Source organism: Hemicordylus capensis, chromosome 1 (assembly GCF_027244095.1).
Source record: "Hemicordylus capensis ecotype Gifberg chromosome 1, rHemCap1.1.pri, whole genome shotgun sequence".
NCBI lineage: Eukaryota > Metazoa > Chordata > Lepidosauria > Squamata > Cordylidae > Hemicordylus > Hemicordylus capensis.
Window position 1 is genome coordinate 432,767,144 of NC_069657.1, and position 26,395 is coordinate 432,793,538.

The window sequence follows — 26,395 nt, forward strand, 5'->3', positions numbered from 1 at the left end:
GATTCAGTATATGGAAGCTTCCAATGTAGTATTGGGTTTAGCCCATCCTTTTGTTCAAGAGAAGTTGGACTCAGATTTAAAACAAACCCAAATTTCAGATACTGAAATTCTTGCAGATTTCAGTAACCAAAGTACGTAGGAGCAGCTACGATTTTTTTAGATAAGAGAGGGGAAAAAGAGTCTGGTTTTGTCTGCATTTTTAGCATTCTGGGTTTTTTGGCTTGCTGTTTCATTATTTTTATACTCTTCATTCTCATTGTAAGTTGGTTGTCTTGGAATATTTTATAGATTGTAAACAGCTTAGAGAACCAATTGGGGCTAATAATGCAAGGTATACTTTCTGGAAATAAATAAAAAGAATATTGTCTATGGATAGATGCTTTTTTCATAAAGGACACACAGCACTTTGTATATTTACTGCGTTTCAGGAGTATTAATCTTGGGGCCGGTTTACATATTACAGCATCCATATGGAGACCTGTTTAACTCACTCCACGAGGCCCAGGCTAGGCAAGACAAGGCAGCCTATCTTAGGCCAAGCACTTTAGGGTACCATTAAGTGTCAGCAAGTGGGTAATTATATAGGCTGACATCCTAACTTCTGAAGTCTGAGTGTCAGGAACCCTGGTGCTGCTTCTGAGTTCCAGCTATGAGCACAGGCACTTGCACAGGAGAGGGCAATTTTGATAAACTCCCCTTCCCCTAAAGCTAGCTGTACCACCCCAAAATATGTCCGTGAGGGCCATGCAACTTTCAGGGACATATTTCTGTGTTGCACAGAGCACTGGGACGGGGGGAGGAAAAGTCACTGAAATTTGTCACCCCCACCCTCAGCCAAAAATATGGGCACCCCCACCATCCTCCCACGAACACCAGAGCTTCATGGGTCGAACCAGTCAGCAGCACCAGTCCTGTACTCTGAGGTGCTCTCTGGTCTGTACCTTAGGAGGCGAGTACTTTTACTGTGTGATGACCCGTGTTCTGGGCAATTTCTACCACCCCTCCGCAAAGCTTACTTGATAGGCGTTGGAGGTGGAGTGGTAAAAGCCCTTCTCTCCCTTCCCCATCTCTTGAAGAGACTGAGCAGAAGCCTCATAAGGTCTTGCATGTCTCATCCTTATTATGGAGTTCTCATATAATTCCCTTTTTCAGGGACTTAAAACTGGAAGCTTACCTAGATTATTACTACAGAGACTACCCGGTGCTTGTAAAGACTTCCAGACAAACATGCATAATTGATCCAGGTAAGTTTCAAGATAATTGTATGAAATTCTTTGGAGGAAGGTCATTCTTTATGACCTTCCAGAGAGGAGAGGAGAGCTGGTCTTGTGGTAGCAAGCATGACTTGTCCCCTTAGCCAAGCAGGGTCCGCCCTGGTTGCATATGAAAGGGAGACTAGAAGTGTGAGCACTGTAAGATATTCCCCTCAGGGGATGGAGCTTGCTGCTGATGAATGCTGAATCTTTATTACGGATGGAGCTGCCGCTCTGGGAAGAGCAGAAGGTTCCAAGTTCCCTCCCTGGCTTCTCCAAGATAGGGCTGAGAGAGATTCCTGCCTGCAACCTTGGAGAAGCCGCTGCCAGGGTATGAAGACAATACTGAACTAGAGAGACCAATGGTCTGACTCACTATATGGCAGCTTCCTATGTTCCTATACGTTTTGAAGCCATGCTGCTAGATCTGGGTCACAAGGTCACTCTTGTAATACAAACCTGGATCATGTTAGCTGTGTGCTACCTAGCAGTCTAATAACCCAGGTGTTCTCAAACCTGGGCCCAGTGTTCCCTCTAGCAGGGAATCCCGGATGTTGTTCAGTACAACTCCCATAATTCCTAGCCAAAGGCCATAGCAGCTGGGGATGCTGGGAGTTGCAATCAACAACCTCTGGAATTTTCTGTTAGGGGGAATGGTGCCTGGGTCGCCAATTGTTGTTGGGCTACAACTCCCATCATCGCCACTGGCCACTGTGGCCAGGTATGGTGAGAGTTGGTAGTCCAACAACATTTGTTTGTCAGGACTCACTTTGATCTTTTGCAGGCAAGTTAAGACTTTGTTGTTCCAACTAAAGTTTTTAACTTGAAACATTTCTGGTCTTGGACTCTTGGTCTGCTTTTCTGTAGTAGTTATGTATGATTGGTTTTAAATGGTTGGTTCAGTTATTGTATTTCATTTTTATTCTATTTATATTTGTATTTATTATATTATATTTGTAAATATAAATAAGACAAACTGTAATTTTTAATTGCCTGTTTTTATTGCATATTGCCTTGAGTTCAGAATTTTGGAAAAAAGGCAGAATATAAATTGAATAAATGACTGAATGAACGCTCCTCAACTATTCATGCATTGTGTGAATCAGTAGTTCACAGGTAAAGCAAACAAGGTTCCCATGAATTGCCACATTAGGAAAATGGATTGCTCTTCCAACTGGTGAAACGTCTGCCAGCTGGAGCTGTGAGCAACTCACTTTGTGTTTTTCTGTTTTGACACTCACATAGAAGTGACTGAGGGCAATCGGAAACAGCTTGTGTATAAGAGGAAAATCTTGTCTGAATGGGCCATTGTGGCCAGATATGAATTTTATTTTGTGTGGGAAAACAGCCTTCACATTTTTCATACAACATGTTTGAGACTAATGTTTAATATGATTAAGCCCAAACAGGTTTCATGCATCATCCGTCGTTTTTTTCTGCTGAGCCTCCAAGTATCTTTCAGTGGCTGAGTTCTTGCTTGAAGGGGGAAAGTGTGTTGCCTTATCCTTACTTACCAGGAATATGTGAAAGAAGCAAGCTAGTTGTGCTGGTATGTACTGCAGAAGGGTCCCAGTTGTTCATATGCATCTCTGTGTGCTTAGTTTAATGCATGAATGAAGTGTAGGGCTTCTCAAACTTTGGGTACCCAGACATTGTTAGACTAGAACTCCCATTCGGGATTTGGCCATTGTGTTTGGAGATGATGGGAGTTGTAGTCCAACAACATCTGGGGATCCAAGTTTGAGAACCTCTGGTTTCAGGTGCAAGGTACGTAATAGGGAAGATTTAACCTGAGAAGAGTAGATGTTCTGTTGGAAAAGATTAATAATTGCTCTCAGGATGGTTCAGACTGAGCTTGGCCTAGACTCAATGAGAAGCAGCCCTGTCAAAAGTATGATCTTAGTTCAGGCATGGATTTCCTTGATAACCCAAGGCAAAGACAAGTCTTACTTAAGAACAGATCTTTATTTCAGAGCTTACCACAATTCGAAGTGAAAGACACAAGAACAGTTAACTCATCCGATATGAGGGACCATCAGACACGCTTCTGTATGAAGACGTGTGCAAGGACCCTGTACCACCCAGTACAATCAATTTTTATAAGTTTTAATAATAGTTTATTGCTTTCTGATTGGATCTTCACATGTTTGCCCCCCAAGAATGTATATGGCACGTTAGGATATCAGATGTTTGTGGTCACTTTTTACTGCCTTTTTGCCTCCATGGTAAAATGTTCCTTACCCAACTACCTGTTTTTCACTTAGCAGCTCCTAACTGCAAAACAATTCCGGGCAAAGTAGGAAAAAACATGGCCTAGTACTTTAGAGCATTAGAGTTTTGTTAAGCTAGCAATTCTTAAATCAATAGCTACTGCCAAAACGCTCTCCAATAACCAGAAATTAAGTACTGGATCTCCAACACGGCTACATTTTTATCTTCCTCCTCCTCCTCCTCCTCCTCCAAGCTGCTCAGAGCAGCATATGTGAGTCTTCTCATATATGAGCTGTATGGGGTCTTTGGGGAGTCCTTTTTGTGATCTGCAGAACCCTTTTGCACTCTGCATGCATTGCAGAACCATTCTTGGAGATAGGAAGCCAATGCTAAGGCAGAGAGACTGACTTGCCAGTGACTGCTACCACATGCTGCAGCACCCATCTCTCCCATGCTATCATTCCTCCGTGATCAGTAAAGATGCCAAGAACTGTGATGTGGAGTGCAGTGCCCTGAAGCAGAGAAGACCGGAGGGATATGTCATTTTTATTCTCTTCTCTGCTAATTTACTTGGTCTTCTGTAAGTAGACCCTAACGAAGGATTCCTTTCTCCTGGGCAGAGTGTTGTGCTGTACATACTAGGTGACGAGAGAGCTGTTTCGAATGAAGCATCCAATTATTTGTCCAGGATAACTTCAGGTAATATGACTGGGATATGAGCTAAATGCCCAAAGAGCATCTATTTCTTGTTGTGTTAGCAAAGGTAAGAGCAATGTTTTGTTTTGTTTTTTTATTCTCTCTTTTTAGGGCAGCGAAAGCAGCAAACGGAACAAGAAGAATATCGGTATGTTAATTGGTGAATAGCCTGCAATTGTACTTGAAAGTTCTTTTATTACTTTCGTCATCTCTTCCTTGTACAACAGGAGAACACACTCCAGATAACTTGTAGGAGCTGATCTGTCTGCATTCCCCACCCTGGTCTAAGTGTGTCCTGGTTAAGTGTGTCACTGGTTAAGTGTGTCCATGATGCCACCTTTTCCAAGGACCCCCAGAATCTTTGAGCTGGTTCCCATCTCTCCCCACTTCTTCTTCCTTGTCCTTGTCTTTCTTTAAAACTCTTTCCTGAGTCTCCCTAGCAGAGTGGTGCAAAATGTAACCGTCGGCCAGATTTCCTAAGAGTCAGATTGGAAGGACGACGAAGAAGAACATTTATATACCGCTTTTCAGCAAAACGTTCCCAAAGCAGTTTACATAGATATAAATAAATAAAATGGCTCCCTGTCCCCAAAGGGCTCACCATCTAAAAAAGGAGAGAGAGACGGAGAACTGTGCAGCCCAGTGAAAAGGATCTGTTCTTACTGGAACGCTTTCTGCACACATACCCCTCCACTCTTGCTACTGTTTCCCTTTCAGACAGTTCTTAGTTTGTTCCAGGACTTAACCCTACCTGGAAATCATTACCCACTGCTGATGGAAAAGAGCCATGCATGTGCTCACAGCCACTCTTTTAGGAATAGAGAGTAAGAGGCAGTCAGGAGCAATTCCTGTTCAATAGCACTAGACACAGGAAACTTGCTCTTAGCCCTTTTCAGCAACCCAGGTGCCTTCTTACCTGGCCCAGCTTACCTGGCCAAGTATGAATGTGCACCTGGATTTTTGCCCTGCATCATCAGCATGCCTGCTCCTCAGATGTCCTCTTTCTTCTCTGCCCATTTGTCAGTCCCTCACCACTCCCTCCACTGTTGCCATGCCCATCTGGGGTGTGAATTTATCTATATATTCTCGGCTGCCTGGAGCCGAGTCCATCTCTGAGTGGGTTATCCTTCCCGAGTGCTCCCAAGCAGGACTAATTGAAAATGTCACAATGCCTTAAGAGCCGGGGCAGGATAACCTCGCCCAGTTCTTTTAGGCCAAACAAGCTACTAGGCAGTCGTACTTTTTTCTAGATCTCTAAATATCTCTTCTTCTCTTGTATTTGTTTTTACTGCCCCTTTTTATTACTCCCTCTGCTCTAATGTTTCTCCTTAACTTTCTCGTATACCTTGATGATGATGATGATGATGATAAAATCCCTCCCTGCTCCTTTTTTTCTTGCCATTTGTCCCTTTGTCTATGGAGAGGGTGCCTTTCAGCATATTTTGCTGCCGAAATGCAGAAATGCAGTGGGATTTCCACACCTGACTCGGGCGCCAGGCTCTCCTCCCCTGTTCATGCCGCCTTTAACGGCCACGCCGATGTGCCATACAAGCAAAATGGAGGCTGAATTTCAAGAGGGTGATCTGCCAGCTAGACTGATGAGGAGCTCGGTGAGAGCTCAGAGAGAGTCCGTGCCGGACAGCATGCACCAGGCTGCAGCCTCGCTCCCACCGCTGCCGAGCACTTTGGGGATGCCACGTGCCCTTCGCAACACTGGTCACAACGGACCCGGACTTTTGGCGGGAAGGTCGAGAGGCGCCGCGTCTTTAAGCCGCTCTTCTCCGTCCTCCAGGGATGCAGCAGCAGACCACCAGGGATCTACAGGAGTATTGAGATGTACCCAGAGCGACTTTACGACTTTGGTGAGATCCCTCCTTGGTGGAGCTAGTCAGGGTGCAGTTCCCGCGGGTCCCTCCTCATCTGCCACATTTGCTAATCCCCCCCAAGAAATGCCACCGGCCTGGCAAGACTGGATAAAAAATACCCCAGCCCTATCACTACAGGGGGTGGTTCAGAAGCATAGAAGAGGGAAGAAAAGGGGCAGGGAGGCACTTTCGGACTCTTCATCCACTGATACTGAGACCAGGCCTCTTGGCAAAGCCAAAAAGAAGAGAAAGCATACTAAAAGAGTGGCACAATACAAGTTGCCTCCTCCTAGGGACATTATTGTCAATGAGAGGGGAATTCACTCATCTGAGGACTCTGGAGCAGATTCCCCCAACCCCACTCTCAGCGTTCCTGTACCTATCACTACCACTAGGGAGAACCAACCTATAACTGTGACTACTGCTCCAAATCAACCTATAGCTGTGACTACTGTTTCAAATCAACCTATAACTGTCACTTCTGCTCCACTTCAGGGGGCTAAGGGATCTACACCCATACCTAATGATATTGAATCAACTCCAAATCCAGCTCCAGTTAACCCTATAGAGGACCCTGTTGGGGAGCTACTTCTGGATTCTTTGGATAAGGAAGAGGGGGAGTGGTCAGATGATCAGGAGAACCCTGCTTCCACCATATCCCAATGCCTATTTGCTCATGAGGACTTTGCGCCCTTGGTCCGCAGAGCTGTTCACATGTTGGGGCTTACCCCTGCAGTACCAGTAGAAGTGGCACCTCCCACTAAGGGAGTTCTTGTATTTCCCAAGCAAAAAGGGAAAGAACTTGACCTACCTTTACCTGAGCTATTTGCTGGCACGGTCAAAGAAGAATGGTTGTTAGCATCAAATAATAGGAAGTCTATTGCAGTAGCCAATAAATACAACTCATTCCAGCAAGAAGCTGCTGCTATGTTCAAAGTACCTCCGACCGATGCTCCAATGGTGGCCCTACTCAGTGGTTCATTGTTGCCCAGGGATGGGGAATCAGCACTTAAGGACCAGGATGACAAACGTATAGAAGCTTTATTTAGAAAGGCAAATGAGGCATCTTCTTTATCTATCAGGGCTTCAGTGGCGGCTTCCATGCTGTCTTGCGCTTTGGTGGTGGGGCTGGATGATTTAATTGAAAACCCTCCATCGGATGTCTTCTTTCTTAGACATCAATTAATAAAAGTCCAGAAGGCTCAGGTATTCATTTCTGATGCCACATTAGATGCCATACGATTCTCCTCCCGTGCTTCTACCGCTACTGTGGTAGGGAAATGTAATCTTTGGCTAAAGCACTGGCCAGTTGACACAGTGTCTAGGGCTAATTTAGCTGCAGTACCTTTTGATGGGGTAAAGTTATTTGGTGACGAGGCCCTCAAAGATGTCTTAGTTGAGTTGCAAGAAAAATGTAAGACAATGCCATTACCTACTCCTCCACATCGCCAGGACCGCCTGGTGCCTAGAAGACACTTCTAGTATCATTTCCAACCCTTTTGTTCATTCTGGCCTTCCTTCCGTGGGAGGGACAGAGACTTCAGGTCTCAACGCCCCCAATGGAACAGACAACTGGGGTCGAGAACATCCAATCAAAACCACCATACATTTTACCAACCAGCCCAGAGCTCAGAAACAACAATGACTTACCTCTGGTGGGCCTGTGGGGATGCCTATCAACTTTCTCACAGTTTTGGGAAGTCACTACCACAGATCAGTGGGTGTTGAAAACAGTCAAGACAGGCTACAAAATGTCCAGGGAGACATGTCCAGGGAGACCTCAATTCTATGGTGGACTGGCTGAGTTGGGTACAACTGTTACCAGGGGAATGGGCTCTCAATCCCAGAGTATTCCGGAAAACCACAGAATGTTTCGGGAAACCCCTGGTCAATCTGTTTGCTTCAACTCAATGCTCAAACACCTAGATTCTTCACCCGGGTTCCTTGTCCACAAGTGGAGGCAGTGGACGCTCTATCGACAGACTGGCCATCGGGCCTCCTATATTCATTTCCTCCGACACCACTACTCACGTGCTTTCTGCACAGAGTTCGAATGCTCATGGCCCAGGTAATCTTGGTGGCCCCATACTTGCCAAGGAGACCATGGTTTGCGTAACTATCATATGGCCACAGAAAAACCATGGTTTCTACTAGTATCTGCAAACCTCCTACATCAGGGGCCAGTGGAGCATCACGATCCAGGCTGGTTACAGCTAGCTGCCTGGAAACTGAGTGGGAACTTCTAAAACAACACAGATATTCAGATACAGTCCTGGCTACTATGTTGGCTTCTACGAAAGACTCTACAAAGCACATTTTCCATTGCACATGGAGGGCCTTCCTTCATTGGTTGGCTAGACACTCGGGGCACTGTGAACATCAAACACCTCCTAGCCTTTCTCCAAGAGGGTCTAGACAAGGGACTCAGTTCTAATACTTTGAAGCACCAGGCAGCATCCTTAGTAAACTTGATTTCGGGAGTTCCAGAGGAGAAGGTTCGCAACCACTCCCACCTTAAGAGTTTTTTGCAGGGAGCAACACTCTTATCCCTTATGGTGGTACACAGATTCCCATTTTGGGACTTGCATACAGTCCTTAAAGCACTGCAGGCTCCTCCGTTTGAACCTCTGCGTTCTATTCCTCTGAGGATCTTATCCATCAAGACAGCGTTTCTAATAGCAATTACTTTGGTGTGCATGCACTGTCCGCGCACAGAAACTTCTGTATATTCTCAGCTGACACTGTCCGAATGATACTGGACCCCTTTTTCAGACCCTGGGTATCGTCCTCTTTTCATAATTCACAGGATGTTGTGTTGCCTTCTTTTTGCCCTAATCCAGTGCACATAATTGAGAAGGCATGGCACAAATTGGACGTTAGGAGATGCCTTAAGATATATCTAAAACACAGAGAAGGGTTTCAACATACAGAGGCCCTGTTCGTCAGTTTTCTACCGGCTTTGATGGGAAACCAAGTCTCAGCATCAACAATTGCTAGATGGATACATGCATGTATTTTTAGCTTATGAATCCCTGCATCTGCGCACACCTGAGCACATCTTGGCACATTCTACGAGGGCAACGGCCACATCTGCTGCTTTCTCTACCAACGCTCCGATATAGGAAATATGCAAGGCAGCTACTTGGAAGGCTCCTTCTACCTTCACAAAACATTATAAAATCGATTCGTATGCTTCCATTCAAGCTGCATTCGGTCGCAGGGTGCTGCAGCAGGTTCTTCCTCCAGAGTTGGCTAGGACGCTCTCTCCCAGAGCGTGTTTTTTGGCCAGAGCTGTGGTACGCCCCACTCAGAGATGGCCTCAGCTCCAGGCAGCAGAGAAGGCTTACCGTGAAGGCTTCTTCTTGCTGCCAGAGCCGAGGACATCTCGGCCCTCCCAGGTGATGTCCTGGCCTACTCTATGGGAATCCTAAGCATAATGGAATTCACACAGCCTTGTACAATGTCGCTGTTTACTTAGTTGCTGTCGTTTTTCATGTTCTTTATTGTCAAAGGTTTTGTATTTTTCAACTATTGTTATGCACGTTTTGTGCTAGTAATTTGTTTGGCCTAAAAGAACTGGGCGGGGTTATCATGCCCAGCCTCTTAAGGCATTGTGACATTTTCAATTAGTCCTGCCTGGGAGCACTCGGGAAGGATAACCCACTCAGAGATGTCCTCGGCTCTGGCAGCAAGAAGCAGCCTTCACGGTAAGTGAACCAATGCTCCTTTTACCCAATGTATGTCTCACTCCTTAACCAAAATGGTACACAAGATGACTCACAACCCAGAAGATAAAAACCACAGTAAGCCATTAAAAAAACCACAGCCAATAAACCAATCTGCAACAAAGAGCAATAAACAGCCGCAGTAAATGTTTGTTTATTTATTTGCCGTAGCAGCAAGGGGGAAAATCAAGGTCTTTAAAGCTTATTCCAAAAGACATCAGTTAGGCTGCCTGATAGACAGACTGAGGAAGGGTATTCCACAGGTGAGGCGCTGTGATAGAAAAGGTTAGTGTAGGTTATAAATGGTTCTGTGTACAGTGCTTTTGATGATACTTGTAAAATAGTCACATAGTATTACCTTACATGTAATCTGCTTCCTCCTTGTTGTTATGTAGATGCAATTTTAGGCACAGCACATCCGCTTCCAGCCTTGCTGAAAAGTTAGTTATCTGGATGACGAATGTAGGTAAGGACATCTTTACTTTTTTGTCAGGGATGGGATGGGTGCAGTATTATCGCAAACAAATCCATCTGTCTTGGGTTTTGGAGCAATAATCAGTTTGCACGCATTTTTAGACTTCTGCCTATAACCGTGAATACTAGAAGCTTCTTTTTTAAATGGTGGAAAGCTGAGGCTGGAGAAAGCTGGAAGTTGTTTGCAGAGAGTTGGCTTGAAAGAGATGACTGCTTGTGCGTATTCACATCCCTCTTTTTGTCTCTGGCCAAACAGATTTTACAGGATTTTGTACTGTTTCAAAAACCTGCAAAACCTGTTTGATCAGAGACAGCAATGGACCAGAAGCCATGTGAAGGGTTTAGACTAGATGACCTCAAAAATACTGACCAGCTCTGAAATTCTCTGTGTGTTTATACCATGGAAAGTAAAGTTTCTTTATTGGTATTGGAGAGCATCCAGGATGGGTTGTCTCCTATGTGCTGTTGAGGCAGGATTATGCCTATTAGCTAGGGTTTAAGGGCTGATTGGAGGAGATCCCTCCCAGATTTTTGTCCTCTCTCTCTCTAGCCTGAGATTTTGCTGCAGGTTCCTGATATTGTGCCACAGTGTTCACATGGGGAATGTTCACCGGTCTGTGTTTGGGCATGCAGGCAATAGGGGTATATGTTTGGGCTGTAGAGGAACTATAAGAAGTCAGTTTGCAAAACAGCTCCTAAGACTAACTTCTTTCTAATGTCAGGATTCACTTTAAGAGATCTGGAGTCATTGCCATTTGGAGTTGCTCTTCCGATCAGAGATGCAATATATCACTGCCGACAGCAGCCTGCCTCTGATTGGCCAGAAGCTGTCTGCCTTTTGATTGGTCGGCAGGATCTTTCCAAACAGGCTCGTGAAGTAAACTTGCCAAAGTGTAAAGCTGTAAGTATCAGAAGGTGGAAGAAATTCTTCAAGATAACTCCTTGGATGGAGTGCTTGTGGTTGACTTCCCATAGTTTTAAATTAACATTATTTAATACTTTTAGTTTAACAAGCCATTCATTTTTATGGAAAGCAGGGCACACTTAAATGTTTGATTGATTGATTGATTGATTGATTGATTGGATTTATATACTGCCCTTCCAAAATTGGCTCAGGAAATGGTTGAATTGGCAGCCATCTGTCAGCATTAAACAAAGCTCTTACGTGGCTATAGCCTCAAGAAAATGAGCCAAACTTGACATTTGGGGCAGCACCATTTTTTAATACACATGCTTGTATTGAATTTTTTTTAACATGTGCTTGCCTCTGCTACGGTTCCTACGCATATTCATATATTGCTTATCAATAAAAGTTCTCAAAGTGGTTTACATCGAGAAATGAACAAATAGATAAGATGGTTCCATGTCCCAAAAGGGCTTACAGTCTCAAAGATATACAAGGTAAAAGCCAGCAACAGCCCCTGGAGGGATGCTGTTCTGGCTATGCTGGGGGTGAATTGGGCACCCACTGTGGGTTATCCCCACCCACATGCTCCAGAGAGGCAGGACTATATAAATGATGGAGACCTTTTAGAAAATGCAGAGGATGGTCACTTCTTTAGTCCTGCCTTCTCTCCAGAAAACCAGAAAATCTCTTGCTGTCTTCTGAAGCCTACACTTTGCACTTTTTAAAATGTAGGCCTATAGTTAGAAAGAGGTATTTCTTTTTCTACATAAACTGCTTTGGGAACTTTTTTGTTGTTGAAAGGTGGTATATTTATGATACCGTATTTACCCGGATAGAAGACATCTCTGAATGTAAGATGATGCCTTAAAAGATAGAGGTTAAGTACAGTTTATACCTGTATTTACCCCAAAGAGAAAGGACTCTGAATATGATGATGCCCCCACCCACCCTCATATTTATCAGGCAAGAACTAGGAAAAAACCTTGTCTAAGATATGGGTAAATATGGTGGTGGTGGTAATAATAATAATAATCATCATCATCATCAGTTGCTCAGGCGCAGGTGGAGGAGGTGTTGGAAATAGAGGATGCCACTGTTGCTGAACTGTTTCAAAATCAAAACCAGGCAACCTCCCCTTTGCCTTCACCTCAAAAACCCGAATGCCATTTAACAGAAAAGCAACAAGAACTAAAGCAAAAAATAACTGAGCACATGAACCAAACCACCACCAGGGTTTGACTTCCAGCTCTAAAAACAGTTGCCAAAAAACAACTCGCTCAGGCATTAAAAGATGTCAATGCTGCAGAAATAACAATCAATCATTTGCAAGAAACAAACCAACTAATGTACAGTGCAGCAACAATAACAACACAAGAGCTCGGATATAAGATCAGTGGACCTGTAAAAAAAGAAAGTAGTGCATCACCTAAATGGAAGATTCGATTAGAAAATAAAATCTCCAGGCTTAGATCAGATGCTAGTAAATTGAAAGATATGAAAGACAAGAAGTTGAAGAATGAAAACACCAAACAGTATCTGATCCAAAAATACCACCTTGATTCAAGGAAAATTAGAGAAGTCCTGGAAATAATAAAGCAGCAAATAACAGCAGTGTCAAAGAAGATTAGCAGATATGAAGCCAGAACTACACAACACAGGCAGAATCTCCAATTCCAGTCGAATCAGAGACGTTTCTAGCAAAGCATAGAAGAAGAAACTGCAAGACACGTAGAAACACGAAATAAAGAAGAAACAGTGCAATTCTGGGGGAAATTATGGGACAATCCAATAGATTATAATAAAAAAGCAGGCTGGATGAAAGAGGTCAAAAAATGTAACCAACAAATGCAAGATCTAATAATAACACCAGAATTAATAAGTGAAAGAGCAAAGAAAATTAAAAATTGGACTGCTCCAGGTGATGATGAACTGCATGGCTTTTGGCTTAAACACCTAACAAGCCTTCATAAACAACTATCAAAACAGTTCAATCACATTTTGCAAGGAGGTGATATTGAGCAATGGCTAACAACTGGGAAAACTCATCTCATCATGAAAGACCCAGCAAAAGGTGCAGTTCCAAGTAATTATAGACCGATAACCTGCCTGCCAACCATGTTCAAATTATTAACTGGAATAATAGCAGATGAAGTGATGCAACACTTATTAACTAACAAACAGCTTCCAGTTGAACAGAAAGGAAATTGCCCGAACACCAGAGGCACAAAAGACCAGCTGCTGATTGACAAAATGATTTTAGAAAACTGCAAGAGAAGAAAAACAAATCTAAGTGTTGCATGGATCGACTACAAGAAAGCCTTCGATTCAATGCCTCACACATGGATACTAAAATGTTTAGAAACAACTGGTGTCAGCAAAAACATTCAGATATTTATTTAAAAAAGCAATGAGCATGTGGAATACACAGTTAACAATCAATGGCGAGACACTTGGAGAGGTTAGCATTAGAAGAGGCATTTTCCAAGGGGACTCACTATCCCCTCTGTTGTTTGTAATTGCCATGACCCCACTTTCACAAATACTAAACAAAACAGGCCTCGGATACCAAACATCTAAAACATCAAGTCAAATCAACCATCTGCTGTACATGGACGATCTGAAGTTGTTTGGAAAGTCCCAGTCAGAAATCAAATCACTGCTAAACACTGTCCGTATATTTAGTAGCGATATAGCAATGGAGTTTGGACAAGACAAGTGTGCTACATTAATAATGAACAGAGGGAAAATAAGAAAAACAGAAGGAATAGAACTGCCCAATGGAAGCAAGATCAAGAACCTGGAAGAGAAAGAACTTTACAAATACTTGGGCATTCTCCAGGCTGATAACATCGCACACACTGAAGTTAAAAGAAAAATAGGAAGTGAATACATCAGGAGAGTTAGAAAAATCCTCAAGTCCAAACTCAATGGCGGGAACACCATACAAGCCATAAACACCTGAGCTATACTTGTTATCAGATACACTGCAGGAATAATAGACTGGACCCAGGCAGAGCTAGAGACACTAGATCGTAAGACCAGGAAAATAATGACCATCAATCATGCTCTACACCCCCGCAGTGATGTAGATAGGCTATACCTCCCTCGCAGCTCAGGTGGAAGAGGAATGCTGCAAGTCCATCAAACAGTAGAGGAGGAGGAAAGAGGCCTTGAAGAATATATAAAGGACAGTGAAGAAGATGCACTTCAAATGGTCAAAAACGCGAAACTATTCAACACCAATCAAACAAAGCAGGCCTACAAGAAAGAACAAGTCAAGAACCGAGCAGAAAAATGGAAAAAGAAGCCACTGCATGGTCAATATTTGCACAATATAAGTGGAAAATTAGACATCACCAAGACCTGGCAATGGCTTAAGAATGGCAACTTGAAGAAAGAAACAGAGGGTTTAATACTGGCTGCACAAGAAGAGGCACTAAGAACAAATGCAATAAGAGCCAAAGTCGAAAAATCCACAATGAACAGCAAGTGCCGCCTTTGTAAAGAAGCAGATGAAACCGTGGACCACCTAATCAGCTGTTGTAAAAAGATCACACAGACTGACTACAAACAAAGGCATGACAAGGTAGCAGGGATGATACACTGGAACATCTGCAAAAAAATACAAGCTACCTGTAGCCAAAAATTGGTGGGACCATAACATTGAAAAAGTTGAAGAAAATGAAGATGTAAAAATATTATGGGTCTTCCGACTATAAACAGACAAACATCTGCCACACAATACATCAGATATAACTGTAGTCAAGAAGAAAGAAAAACAAGTGAAAAATAATCGACATAGCAATACCGGGGGATAGCAGAATAGAAGAAAAAGAAATAGAAAAAATCACCAAATACAAAGATCTACAGATTGAAATTGAAAGGCTGTTACAGAAAAAGACCAAAATAATCCCAGTGGTCATTGGTGCCCTGGGTGCAGTTCCAAAAGACCTTGAAGAGCACCTCAACACCATAGGGGCCACAGAAATCACCATCAGCCAACTACAAAAAGCAGCTTTACTGGGAACAGCCTATATTCTGCGACGATATCTATAACAACAGCAACAACATTGACAATAAAATTCTGGCATCCCAGGTTCTTGGGAAGGACTCGATGTCTGGATAAAACAAACTAGTCAATAACACCTGTCTGACTGTGTAAACAAGAAATAATAATAATAATTTACTGGGAACAGCCTATATTTTGCTACGATATCTATAATAACCAATAGTATTGATGATAAAATTCAGCCATCCCAGGTCCTTGGGAAGCACCCGATGTCTGGATAAAACAAACCAGTCAATAACACCTGTCTGACTGTGTAAACAAGAAATAATGAGGACCATAAAATTGAAAAAGTTGTAGAAAATGAACATGCAAAAATATTATGGGACTTCCGACTACAAACAAACATCTGCCACACAATACAGCAGATATAACTGCAGTTGAGAAGAAAGAAAAACAAGTTAAAATAATCAACATAGTAATACCAGGGGTTAGCAGAATAGATGAAAAAGAAATAGAAAAAATCACAAAATACAAAGATCTACAAATTGAAATTGAAAGACTGTGGCAGAAGACAAAAATAATCCCAGTAGTAATTGGCGCCCTAGGCGCAATTCCAAAACACCTTGAAGAGCACCTCAACACCATAGGGGCCACAGAAACCACCATCAGCCAATTACAAAAAGCAGCTTTACTGGGAACAGCCTATATTCTGCGACAATATCTATAATAATAATAACAGCAGCAACACTGATAATAAAATTCAGCCATCCCAGGTCCTTGGAAAGGACTCGATGTCTGGATAAAACAAACCAGTCAATAGCATGTGTCTGACTGTGTAAACAACAACAACAAGAATAATAAATAATAGACACAATTCCCTGACCATCTAATCTGGCCTTATGTTTATGCTAAACTCTGGAAAACTTAATAAGTTTCCACTGTTGCTGTGGGAAGCGAAACTATATTAATAGGGTTTATTCATAACTAAACTATACTGAGGGAAATAAGTATTTGATCCCCTGCTGATTTTGTCCGTTTGCCCTCTGACACAGAAATGTCCAGGCTATAATTGGAATGGTAGGTTTATTGTAGCTGTGAGAGACAGAATAACAACAAACAAACCCTCAAAACTCCAGTGCACAAAAGTCAGCGATGGATTTGCATTGTAGTGAGGGAAATAAGTATTCGATCCCCTATCAACCAGCAAGATTTCAGGCTCCCAGGTGTCTTTTCACTATATGCAGGTAACGAGCTGAGATGAGGAACACCCTCTGTAAGGGAGTGCTCCTAATCCCAGCTTGTTACTGTACCTGTATAAAAGACACCTGTCCATAGAAGCAAGCAATCACTCAGCTTCCAAACTCACCACCATGCCCAAGACCAAAGAGCTGTCGAAGGATGTCAGGGACAAGGTTGTAGACCTGCACAAGGCTGGACTGGGCTACAAGACTATCGCCAAGCAGTTTGGTGAGAAGGTGAGTACAGTTGGCACGATAACTCACAAATGGAAGAAACACAAAATAACTGTCAATCTCCCTCGGTCTGGGGCTCCATGCAAGATCTCACCTCGTGGAGTTGCAATGATCATGAGAACGGTAACAAAGCAGCCCAGAACTACACGGGGGGAACTTGTCAATGAACTCAGGGCAGCTGGAACCATAGTCACCAAGAAAACAATTGGTAACACACTACGCCGTGAAGGACTGAAATCTTGCAGTGCCCGCAAGGTCCCCCTGCTCAAGGCAGCACATGTACAGGCCCGTCTGCAGTTTGCCAATGCACATCTGAATGATCCAGAGGAGAACTGGGCGAAAGTGTTGTGGTCAGATGAGACCAAAATCGAGCTCTTTGGCATCAACTCAACTCGCCGTGTGTGGAGGAGGAGGAATGCTGCCTATGAACCCAAGAACACCATCCCCACTGTCAAACATGGAGGTGGACACATTATGCTTTGGGGGTGTTTTTCTGCTAAGGGGACAGGACACCTTCACTGCATCGAAGGGACGATGGACGGGACCATGTACCGTCAGATCTTGGGTGAGCACCTCCTTCCCTCAGCCAGGGCTTTGAGAATGGGTCGTGGATGGGTATTCCAGCATGACAATGACCCAAAACACACAGCCAAGGCAACAAAGGAGTGGCTCAAGAAGAAGCACATGAAGGTCCTGGAGTGGCCCAGCCAGTCTCCAGACCTTAATCCCATAGAAAATCTGTGGAGGGAGCTGAAGGTTCGGGTTGCCAAACATCAGCCTCGAAACCTTTCTGACTTGGAGAGGATCTGCAAAGAGGAGTGGGACAATATCCCTCCTGGGTTGTGTGCAAACCTGGTGGCCAACTACAAGAAACGTCTGACCTCTGTGATTGCCAGCAAGGGTTTTGCCACCAAGTACTAAGACATCTTTTGTGAAGGGATCAAATACTTATTTCCCTCACTACAATGCAAATCCATCGCTGACTTTTGGGCACTGGGCTTTTGAGGGTTTGTTTGTTGTTATTCTGTCTCTCACAGCTACAATAAACCTAACATTCCAATTATAGCCTGGTCATTTCTGTGTCAGAGGGCAAACGGACAAAATCAGCAGGGGATCATATACTTATTTCCCTCACTGTATATGAATATGTCATGGCAAGATGAATTAATTAGATTAAAAGAAGGAAGACAAAATCATGACAGATTATTTCAAATCTGGATGTCTTTCAGTGGCTGACATGATACATGATTCAATGCTGGCGTTATTGATCAGCTGGCAGTGCAGCACATGTCAAAGTCAAGTGTTGTGCAAGACTACAGTTGCGCAACAACGTAAAAGCAGTGCGCGTGCACTTGCGCAAAAGAGCTTGGACTGGAGTCAGTGGACTTCTGTGGTGGAAGTGCCTGTGTGCTGGTTTAAGTAGTTGTGCAACTGTGCTCTTCCATGACACCACTGGGACTGACCTTTTAGGCGAGCAGCAGTGCTTGCCTGAACAGTAAATTCGGTGTTGCATTGTGCATCATGTCGTCCATTGTCTTTGGCAAGAGAAGGCACACTTTTCAAAACACAAAACCCATTTGTTTAACATCTTGTAGAAATGACACCTTTTGTTAACTGGATTTTGAAATATTTGTATTTTATTCCTTTCCTTTTATGTGAAAAATAAACTTTAATTTAATTTTAAAATTCAAAGTTGCCCCTCTGCATTGAGCAGCTAGCCAAAACCTGTAGTTTTTTCTTCCTTCTCCAAAAGTCTGACACCCAGGTGCTCTCGTCAGATATGCCCTCAACAGCAGAGTCAGAAGAGGAGGAGGATGGAATGAATGATATGAACCAGGAAGTGATGTCACTAATCTGGAGCGAAGACTTGAGAGTGCAAGAGGTGCACAGACTTCTCCAGAGTGCCCATCCTGTCCGTGTCAATGTAGTTCAGATGCCAGAAGTCAGTGACCATGAATATATAGAAGAAAAGGAAAACCGGTAAATTGTCCTTATGCCTAGCAGCTTGTCAGAATGTCCTGTTGTAACAGCACTGGGGACCCTCATACTTTGTCAGAGTGAACCTCTCTAGAGACACTTTCAGATGCTGGAAGCACTTAAGAATGCTGGGTTCAGGATGCCCAGGATAAGGATGCCCAGGATAATAGTGGGGAATAAGGAAGCTCAACAGGATGCACCTTATGGAAGAGGTATAGATCATGAGCCAGGACCACAAATGTTGGCCATTGGTGCCATCTTGGGGGATTAATGCTCAGAGTGATTTTTGCCTACCCATCTAGAGATGGAAAATAGGTGATAGCATTGTTGCACTTACAGCTTTCTGGGAGTTATCACCCCTTACGATTAGGGTAAAATTATCACCCCTTATGATTATTATCACCCTTTATGATTATTCTTATCACTTTACAATTATTAGAGTTATTATTAACACCCCTTATGATTAGGGTAACATTGCAATCATTTTTGCACAGAGGAAAGGGTTAGAGTAAGAGAACAAATTGTTGTACTTCCTCCATAGAATGATCTTTGGAGGATATTCTTGACAATGTTCATTTCCATTCCTCTGACAACATGGATCAAATTTTATAGTAGCATTTGTGTTTTTAAAGGCTTTTAAAACACCCTTGAGGATTTGGCTGCTGCAGACTGGATGGTCAGGACAAGAAAGGCATGATAGCACACTGAAAGCTGAAAGTATTGCAGTGCTGTTGCCAGAGGCGTGTCTAGGGAAAATAGCGCCTAGGGCAAGCACTGAAATTGCGCCCCCTGTCCAAGCATCTGACACCCATCTTTCAGATAACTTTACCATAATATCAGCTCAAAAATACAAGTCAAGCTTGTTAATCTTTTAATATTTCAAAAACTATTTAGCAGTGGACGTAGTCAGACCAAAAAATGCTGGAAAACTACACATTTCAGTATGCTGGGGCTCATGAAATACCCAAATACGAAGTGGAGGTGTACTTGGAAAACTAAACAGAACTGCCTGTCTAATTCTCTACAATGCATTGTAGAATCACTATTACATAAGTTTTAAAAATAAATGGAGAATTTGACTTTTCCCAGATACTTTGAAAATAATTAAAGGATATGCAGAGTAAACTGTGTCACTGCTTAGAATATATTCTAGTATTTCAGAAAGACAGTTAAAATGAGAGAAAGAGAGCAAGAAACTCCCAGTGGGCCTTAATACTAAGGATTTCACACTGATTCAAAGACAAACTCACCATTAATAGCCATATTATTAAGACTTCACATTTAACTCACTTATCACAAGAAGCAAATAAGAGCAAATGAATACAATCCTAGCTCATAAGCTTCAGCTCAGTATTCACAAGCCCTGATTCTCCATACATAGTGCCAATCTGAATATGTTTACAGTGACATATATTAAATTAATTTTTTTTAAAAAAAGATTTACCTGTTGCCCCTTCGGAGGGCTTCCTAAAGGCCATGATGGGGTCTGCAAAGGTCTCCCCTCTAGTGGCCTCTAGGGCTTCGCAGGGACCAATTGAGCATGTGTGGTGGCCATTTTTTAAAATAGATTTTGCTTTTTAAAAATGGCCACTGAAAACAAAATGGCCACCACACATGCTCAAATGGCCTCTGCAAGGCCTGGCATGGCCTAGGGCAGGGATGGGGAACCTTGGCACTCCTGCAGATGTTGGCCTACAATTCCCATAATCCCTAGCTATTGGCCTCCGTGGCTGGGGATTATGGGAGTTGTAGTCCAAAAACAGCTGGAGTGCCAAGGTTCCCCACCCCTGGCCTAGGGCCTCACAGAGGCCATTTGAGCATGCACGGTGGCCATTTGATTTTTGGCAGCAACTTTAAAAAAAATTAATTTTTTAAAATGGCGCCCCCGCTTCACATAGCGCCCGGGGCACATGCCCTGCCTGCCCCACCATAGATATGCCCCTGGCTGTTGCCTATTTGCACTTTCTCTATGGGTGTCGACCTTTTCAAAATCAGAGTGAGCATTCCTCCCACCCAATGGTACTGACCACCCCAGATGGCTCACGTACCCGTACTTCCTGTTGTGAAGTTTGGACTTTACATTGTTCTTTTGCTCTACCACCTGGCATTCTGAATCCACCATACACTCATGCATCTGAAAGTGTCCTTGGCATGGAAAAAAGTATATAAGCTTCTTTAAGCATAACTAAGAAATCAAAAGAAACCTACAGATCATTTGTTTACAGGAGGTAGTTCTTGTCTTCAGCCTCTATGCAAGCACCTCAAAAGGAAAAAAAATGGGGCAAGGCAGGATTCTCTTGGGCCTATCGTATTTGTAAAGCCCTTGGAGAACAGATCCTAGACTAAAGTACAAGAGAACCCCGTTATCTGCAGGGGTTCCGTTCCTCAGGTGGTGGGGCACAGATAGCAAAACCGCGGATAATGGGGCATTAGGGCAAGGGGTGGGGTTAGGTTCCTGGGGCAGTGAAAAAAGGGACAAAAAGGACTGAAAGTGGGGGAAGTTGGAGGGGGGGGGGAGAGTGCCCTACTGCACTCTGTGTGTCCCCAGCTGTCCAGCAATGCCCCTCCAAAAGTCCAAAATCTCACCCTCCCATGAAAAATAACGTTCCCCACACAAAAACGAGCCACAAAATGGCAGGCAGAAATGACCCCTGAGTCATCTTTACCCTTTAATTGCTGGATTTTTTCCCGCATGTACGGAGGTCGGGTGACAATTACCTAACCGTGGATCCTCGAAACCACAGATGCCAGGTCCGCAATGAACGAGGTTTGCCTGTAAAATACTAGGTGGTTCTTTCTGAAGATCCATGGCACTGACCATCAGTGCAAGGTGGAATAGTACAGCCCCTTGATTATTGATACATATTATGCTGCATTTGCATCTGGGAGAAAGACAAGAAGGTGCATCTGGCCACTCGGGGCTCTTGGCCGAGTCGAAATGAGTAGGGGAAGGAGCTGCAGCAGGGGGGCCTCCTCCATGGCTCAGGCTTCTTTCTTTTAGTACGTGGAGCTGGCTGGGGTGGTCAGTCCCCTCTGGGGCAGATGGATGCTCATTGTGATTTTTGGAAAGGGCTGCACCCCTAGAGGTGATAGCATTGCAGTGCTTTCAGCTTCCCGTGTGTTATTACACTTTTATTGCCCTGACTATCAGGCCTCCAGTGGCCAACAGTGTAAGGGTGTTTAGAATGTCTTTAAAACTACTATAAAATTTCATCGATGTTGTTAGAGGAATGGAAACGAAAATGGACAGGAATGTCCTGCAAAGATTACTCCATGGAGAGAGTACAAGAAGTTCTTCATGGTTACCCTGATCGTAACCCTACCTGAATGCTAACCTTTTCTTCTAATGCAATTTTACCCTAACAATTTGGGGGTGGAGATAAAGAAGGGGTGATAACATAGGGAAAGCTGTAAGTGCAACAAGGCTGTCACTTATTTCCCATCTCTGGGGTGTGTGTCTGTGTGTGTGGAGGTTGTCAAAAATCTCGATGAGCATTTGTCCCTTGAGATGGTACCGACAGCCAAAACTGCATACGAAAGAGCTGTACTGCAGCAACCCCAACCACTACAAATGTAATATGAGAAGGGAGCAGTCTTCCCTGATCTAACAGGGATTTCCACATGTTGTTGACTACAGCTCCCATAATCCCCAACCAAAGGCCACTGCAGCTGGGAGTGATGGGACTTGTAGTCAACAATACCTAGGAATCCTTGTTACTGGGAAGGGACCTTGAGTAAACCCGGTAGAAACGGTGCTTCATGTTGTGTGGCCCATTTAAAGCTGCACTGAACTGCTTCTTACATTTATATGCATCACTTGACTACAACATCAAGTGATGACTTGCATGTGTGAATGGGTCATTGCAGTATAACATCCAGCTAACTGGGCAAAGAGGCGCCTATTGAAGTGATGGCTAGCAGGAGGAGAGCAGCTGTCCCTATCCAACCCCAGCACAGCATCCCTCTAGTGGCCAGCTGTTGCTGGCTTCTTATATTGTGTTTCTTTTTTTGATTGTGAGCACTTTTGGGGCAGGGAAGCATCTTCTTAGCTGCTTTGAGAGTTTTTGTTGCTGTTGTTGAAAAATTGTGTAGAAATATTCTAAACAATGCCACTGTGGGCAACATCACTTCCAGCCATCATGGTTTTTAGTGGAGTCAGTTCACACATGCAGCACCCAGTCATCAAGTCTACACTAATAAAGTGTAGAGCAATCATCTGGTGTACATTCTTGTCTCAACCAGCCTCCAGATTTACAAGTTTCCTATGTGTTTTGCATGTTGGGTTTTTCAACCGTTTGATGCATTTGGAGCACATCCTTTTAGCCTGGTTGAAATGTTTTGCATTTGTACTTCTCTTTTTAAAACTGCTTTTAAAAAACCCCACTACTTTTAAATGGAAGAGCATTACATTTGACAATCTGTGTTACATATGTATGTATGTATTATGGATCATTTTGAACTGCTAGAAAAGAGGTATACCAGTTGTGTTCAATAAATATATTTAAACCATCAGTGCTAATGGGTATTTTTTGGTGGTGGTGTTTTAATTGATGCTTACCTTCTTCCTGATTTTGATTTCTGTAACAGGTTACTGCAGTTGTGTCAGAGGACTATGGCACTGCCCTTGGGGAGAGGAATGTTCACTCTGTTCTCCTATCATCCAGTTCCAACAGAACCATTGCCGATTCCCAAGTTGAACCTGACAGGTGCGTTCTGCAGCATTTCTTTCTTTCTGCATCCTTCAACATTTATATCACACTCTTCCTCCGAGGAGCCCACAGTGATGTACATGGTTATATTTATCCTCACAACAACCCTGTTCTGTAGGTTAGGTTGAGAGAGAGAAGTGACTGGCCCAAAGTCACCCAGTGAGCTTAATGGCTGAACGGGGATTTGAACTTGGTTCTATCCAGTCCTAATCCAACATTAACCACTGCACTACACTGGGTCTTAGTGTAGTAACCTAGCCTTTGATCAATGTGGCTGGGGATGATGGGAGTTGTAATCCAACAACATTTGGGGACTCAAGTTTGAGAGCCCCTGGGTTAGTGATACTTTCCCCTCATTGTTCAGGTTCAGCAGTCTGTTCAATCAATCCTTTTACTCACCTGTGCAGGCCGAGCTCCTCCAAGGAATACGACAGTGGATCTTAACAGTGGGAACATAGACGTGCCTCCCAACATGGCCTGTTGGGCCAACTTCCACAACGGTGTGGCTGCCGGGCTGAAGATAGCACCAGCTTCCCAGATAGACTCAGCCTGGATTGTCTACAACAAACCCAAGAATGCAGAACTAGCCAATGAATATGCAGGCTTCCTTATGGCCCTAGGTTTGAATGGCCACCTCACAAAGCTCGCCACACTCAACATCCATGACTACCTGACAAAGGTGGGGGTTTTGTTCACATGTAAGAGTGGGAGGAGGTTTTCTCCAGGCTAGTCTACCTACACACTGAAGTAGGAATGCAGAGGTACTACATCTGAAACTTCTTCTCATGTTCCTCCTAGTTCCTCCTAGTTGGAATGTTCCTCCTAGTTGGAACATCAAGAACCATTTATCATGTGCAACATCTAGAACCACTTGTCATGTAGAGCCTCCCAGCTGTGTAGAGAATTTGCTAACCAGTTAATCCCTTATGGTGGTTATTGTAGAAACTCTCCCAGGTGCCTTTTTTGAGATACTGAAGGAAATGTAAGAGAAAATACTATTTCATAAATCAAAGCTACCACTCCTAGTTAGAAGGGAAGGCAGTCCTTCATATTTTCCTCTGCATTCCTTATTGTAACACACCAGAACTAAAATTGCTTTCAAAATAAAACACTCTCAGCTCCACCAATTAAACTTTGCTTTCACTGATTAATCAATTACATTGCATTTTATTAATCCACCAGTTATGGATTGCTGCCCATGTGTTTTGTAATTCTAAAGTAATAGGTAAAGTTGTGCCATCAAGTCAGTGTCGACTCCTGGCTACCACAGACCCCTGTGGTTGTCTTTGGTAGAATACAGGAGGGGTTTACCATTGCCCTCCCCAGTGCAATAGGAGATGATGCCTTTCAGCATCTTCCTATATCGCTGCTGCCCGATATAGGTCTTTCCCATAGTCTGGGAACCATACCAGCGGGGATTCGAACTGGCAACCTCTGGCTCCTTAGGCAAGTTACTTCCCTGCTGCGCCATTAGGTAGCCTTTTAAAATTCTGCTTCCTTTTAAATCTCAACTAAAACGGTTTCCAATCATAGTTTTTTGTTTGAAAATGTATGTTGTTCTACTCCAAGCAAAGAATGTTCTTGCTCAGGCTTTTGATCCCTGTCTTTTGTTCCTCATGGCAGGGTCATGAGATGACCAGCATTGGGCTCTTGCTCGGGGTTTCTGCTGCCAAGCTGGGCACAATGGACATGTCGATCACGCGGCTGCTCAGCATCCACATCCCTGCTTTGCTGCCACCAACTTCCACTGAGCTGGATGTTCCTCACAATGTGCAAGTGGCCGCTGTTACCGGGATCGGTTTGGTGTACCAAGGAACTGCTCACAGACATACTGCAGAAGTTCTCCTCTCAGAAATCGGTAAAACGCTAGCGGAGGAAATCTGTTGGGGCTGCAACCATGCTCTGCTCATGCTGTGAATGAGTTCTTGGACACCCTCTTACAGTGCAGAAGTGGGCGCATTTTCTAATCTTAGAGCTCTCTCTCATAGGCTTGTGAGCAGTGGCTTGCACTGCTTCCCCCATCGCTGCCATTTCTCTCCTCCTATCCACAGTCTGATGCAGTTTTGAACACTTTTCATTTTAGCAGCCAGCGGCCAACATCCGGACTCATGTTGCACTAGTGCAAACACGTTGCACGAGTCAAGAATTTTTGTTTTTGTTTTGTTTATTTAGTATATTTATACACTGCCCCAAACTCATGTTTCTGAGCAGTCTACAACCAACATAAAACAAATTAAAGCAGAAATTAAAACCATTACAACAGTTTAAAACCACAATTCTAGTTAAAACCACAATTCTAGTTAAAAAGAATAAATGTGACTTCACAGTCTTTTAAAAAGCTGTCAGAGATGGGGAGGCTCTTCTGTCGGCAGGCAGTGCATTCCAAAGCCTTGGAGCGGCAACAGAGAAAGCCCGTCCCTGAGTAGCCACCAGATGGTGTGGCACTAACGAATTCTGCTAAGTTGGGAGCTTGCGTTCCAGACTAGTGCTGCATTGGTACAACAGAGCACACTGGTGTAATTTGTAGCATGCCTCCTGCTGTGGATTCTCTCCCTCAGTCCATATCCATTGCAGGGAATGATGCAAAACTACTACTAGCAGTACTACAACGGATATTTCTGTACCACTCTTCAACCAAAATTCTCTAAGAGGTCTATACAGAAAAATAAATAATGCATAAATAAGATAGATCCCTGTCCCCAATAGGCTTCACATTCTAAAAATAAACATAAGGCAGATACCAGCAACAGCCACTGGAGGGATGCTGGGGTTGGATAGGGCCAGTTGTTCTCCCCCTACTAAATATCAGAGAATCACCACTTTAAACGGTGTCTCTTTAGCAGGGGTTACTATTCACTGTCTTTGTTGCACAAGTGCAACACTTCTGCGAATGGACCAAGAGCACAAGAGATTGTGCAACTTTGAGCATCCGCTTAGCTAAGCGACCTCTTTGCATGGGGGCGTCTTTCTTCCACTAATGCAGTGATAGTCTGGATGTCAGCCACCGTGACTCTTTTCTCCCCTCTTCCCACTATGCCTTCCTGCCTCTCCACTGCTCTCCGTTTTTTCCTCTTGTCCTAGCCAACCTGCTGTCCCT

At 43.7% G+C, this 26,395-nt stretch overlaps 1 protein-coding gene across 5 annotated transcripts in view; it reads left to right on the forward strand.

The window, feature by feature from the left end:
• Positions 1 to 26,395, forward strand: part of ANAPC1 (anaphase promoting complex subunit 1) — a 117,843-nt gene that overhangs the window by 53,071 nt on the left and 38,377 nt on the right. For all 5 annotated transcript variants that reach the window (XR_008320729.1, XM_053313539.1, XM_053313517.1 and 2 more), the window contains exons 20-29: positions 1,153 to 1,244; positions 2,654 to 2,802; positions 4,085 to 4,163; positions 4,272 to 4,308; positions 10,146 to 10,216; positions 10,947 to 11,125; positions 18,366 to 18,592; positions 23,177 to 23,295; positions 23,706 to 23,977; positions 24,922 to 25,156. Coding sequence is in view for 4 of the 5 variants with exons in the window: in XM_053313539.1 (XP_053169514.1) it covers positions 1,153 to 1,244; positions 2,654 to 2,802; positions 4,085 to 4,163; positions 4,272 to 4,308; positions 10,146 to 10,216; positions 10,947 to 11,125; positions 18,366 to 18,592; positions 23,177 to 23,295; positions 23,706 to 23,977; positions 24,922 to 25,156 (1,460 nt within the window). In the remaining variant the exon portion in view is untranslated. The remainder of the gene's footprint in view (positions 1 to 1,152; positions 1,245 to 2,653; positions 2,803 to 4,084; positions 4,164 to 4,271; positions 4,309 to 10,145; positions 10,217 to 10,946; positions 11,126 to 18,365; positions 18,593 to 23,176; positions 23,296 to 23,705; positions 23,978 to 24,921; positions 25,157 to 26,395) is intronic.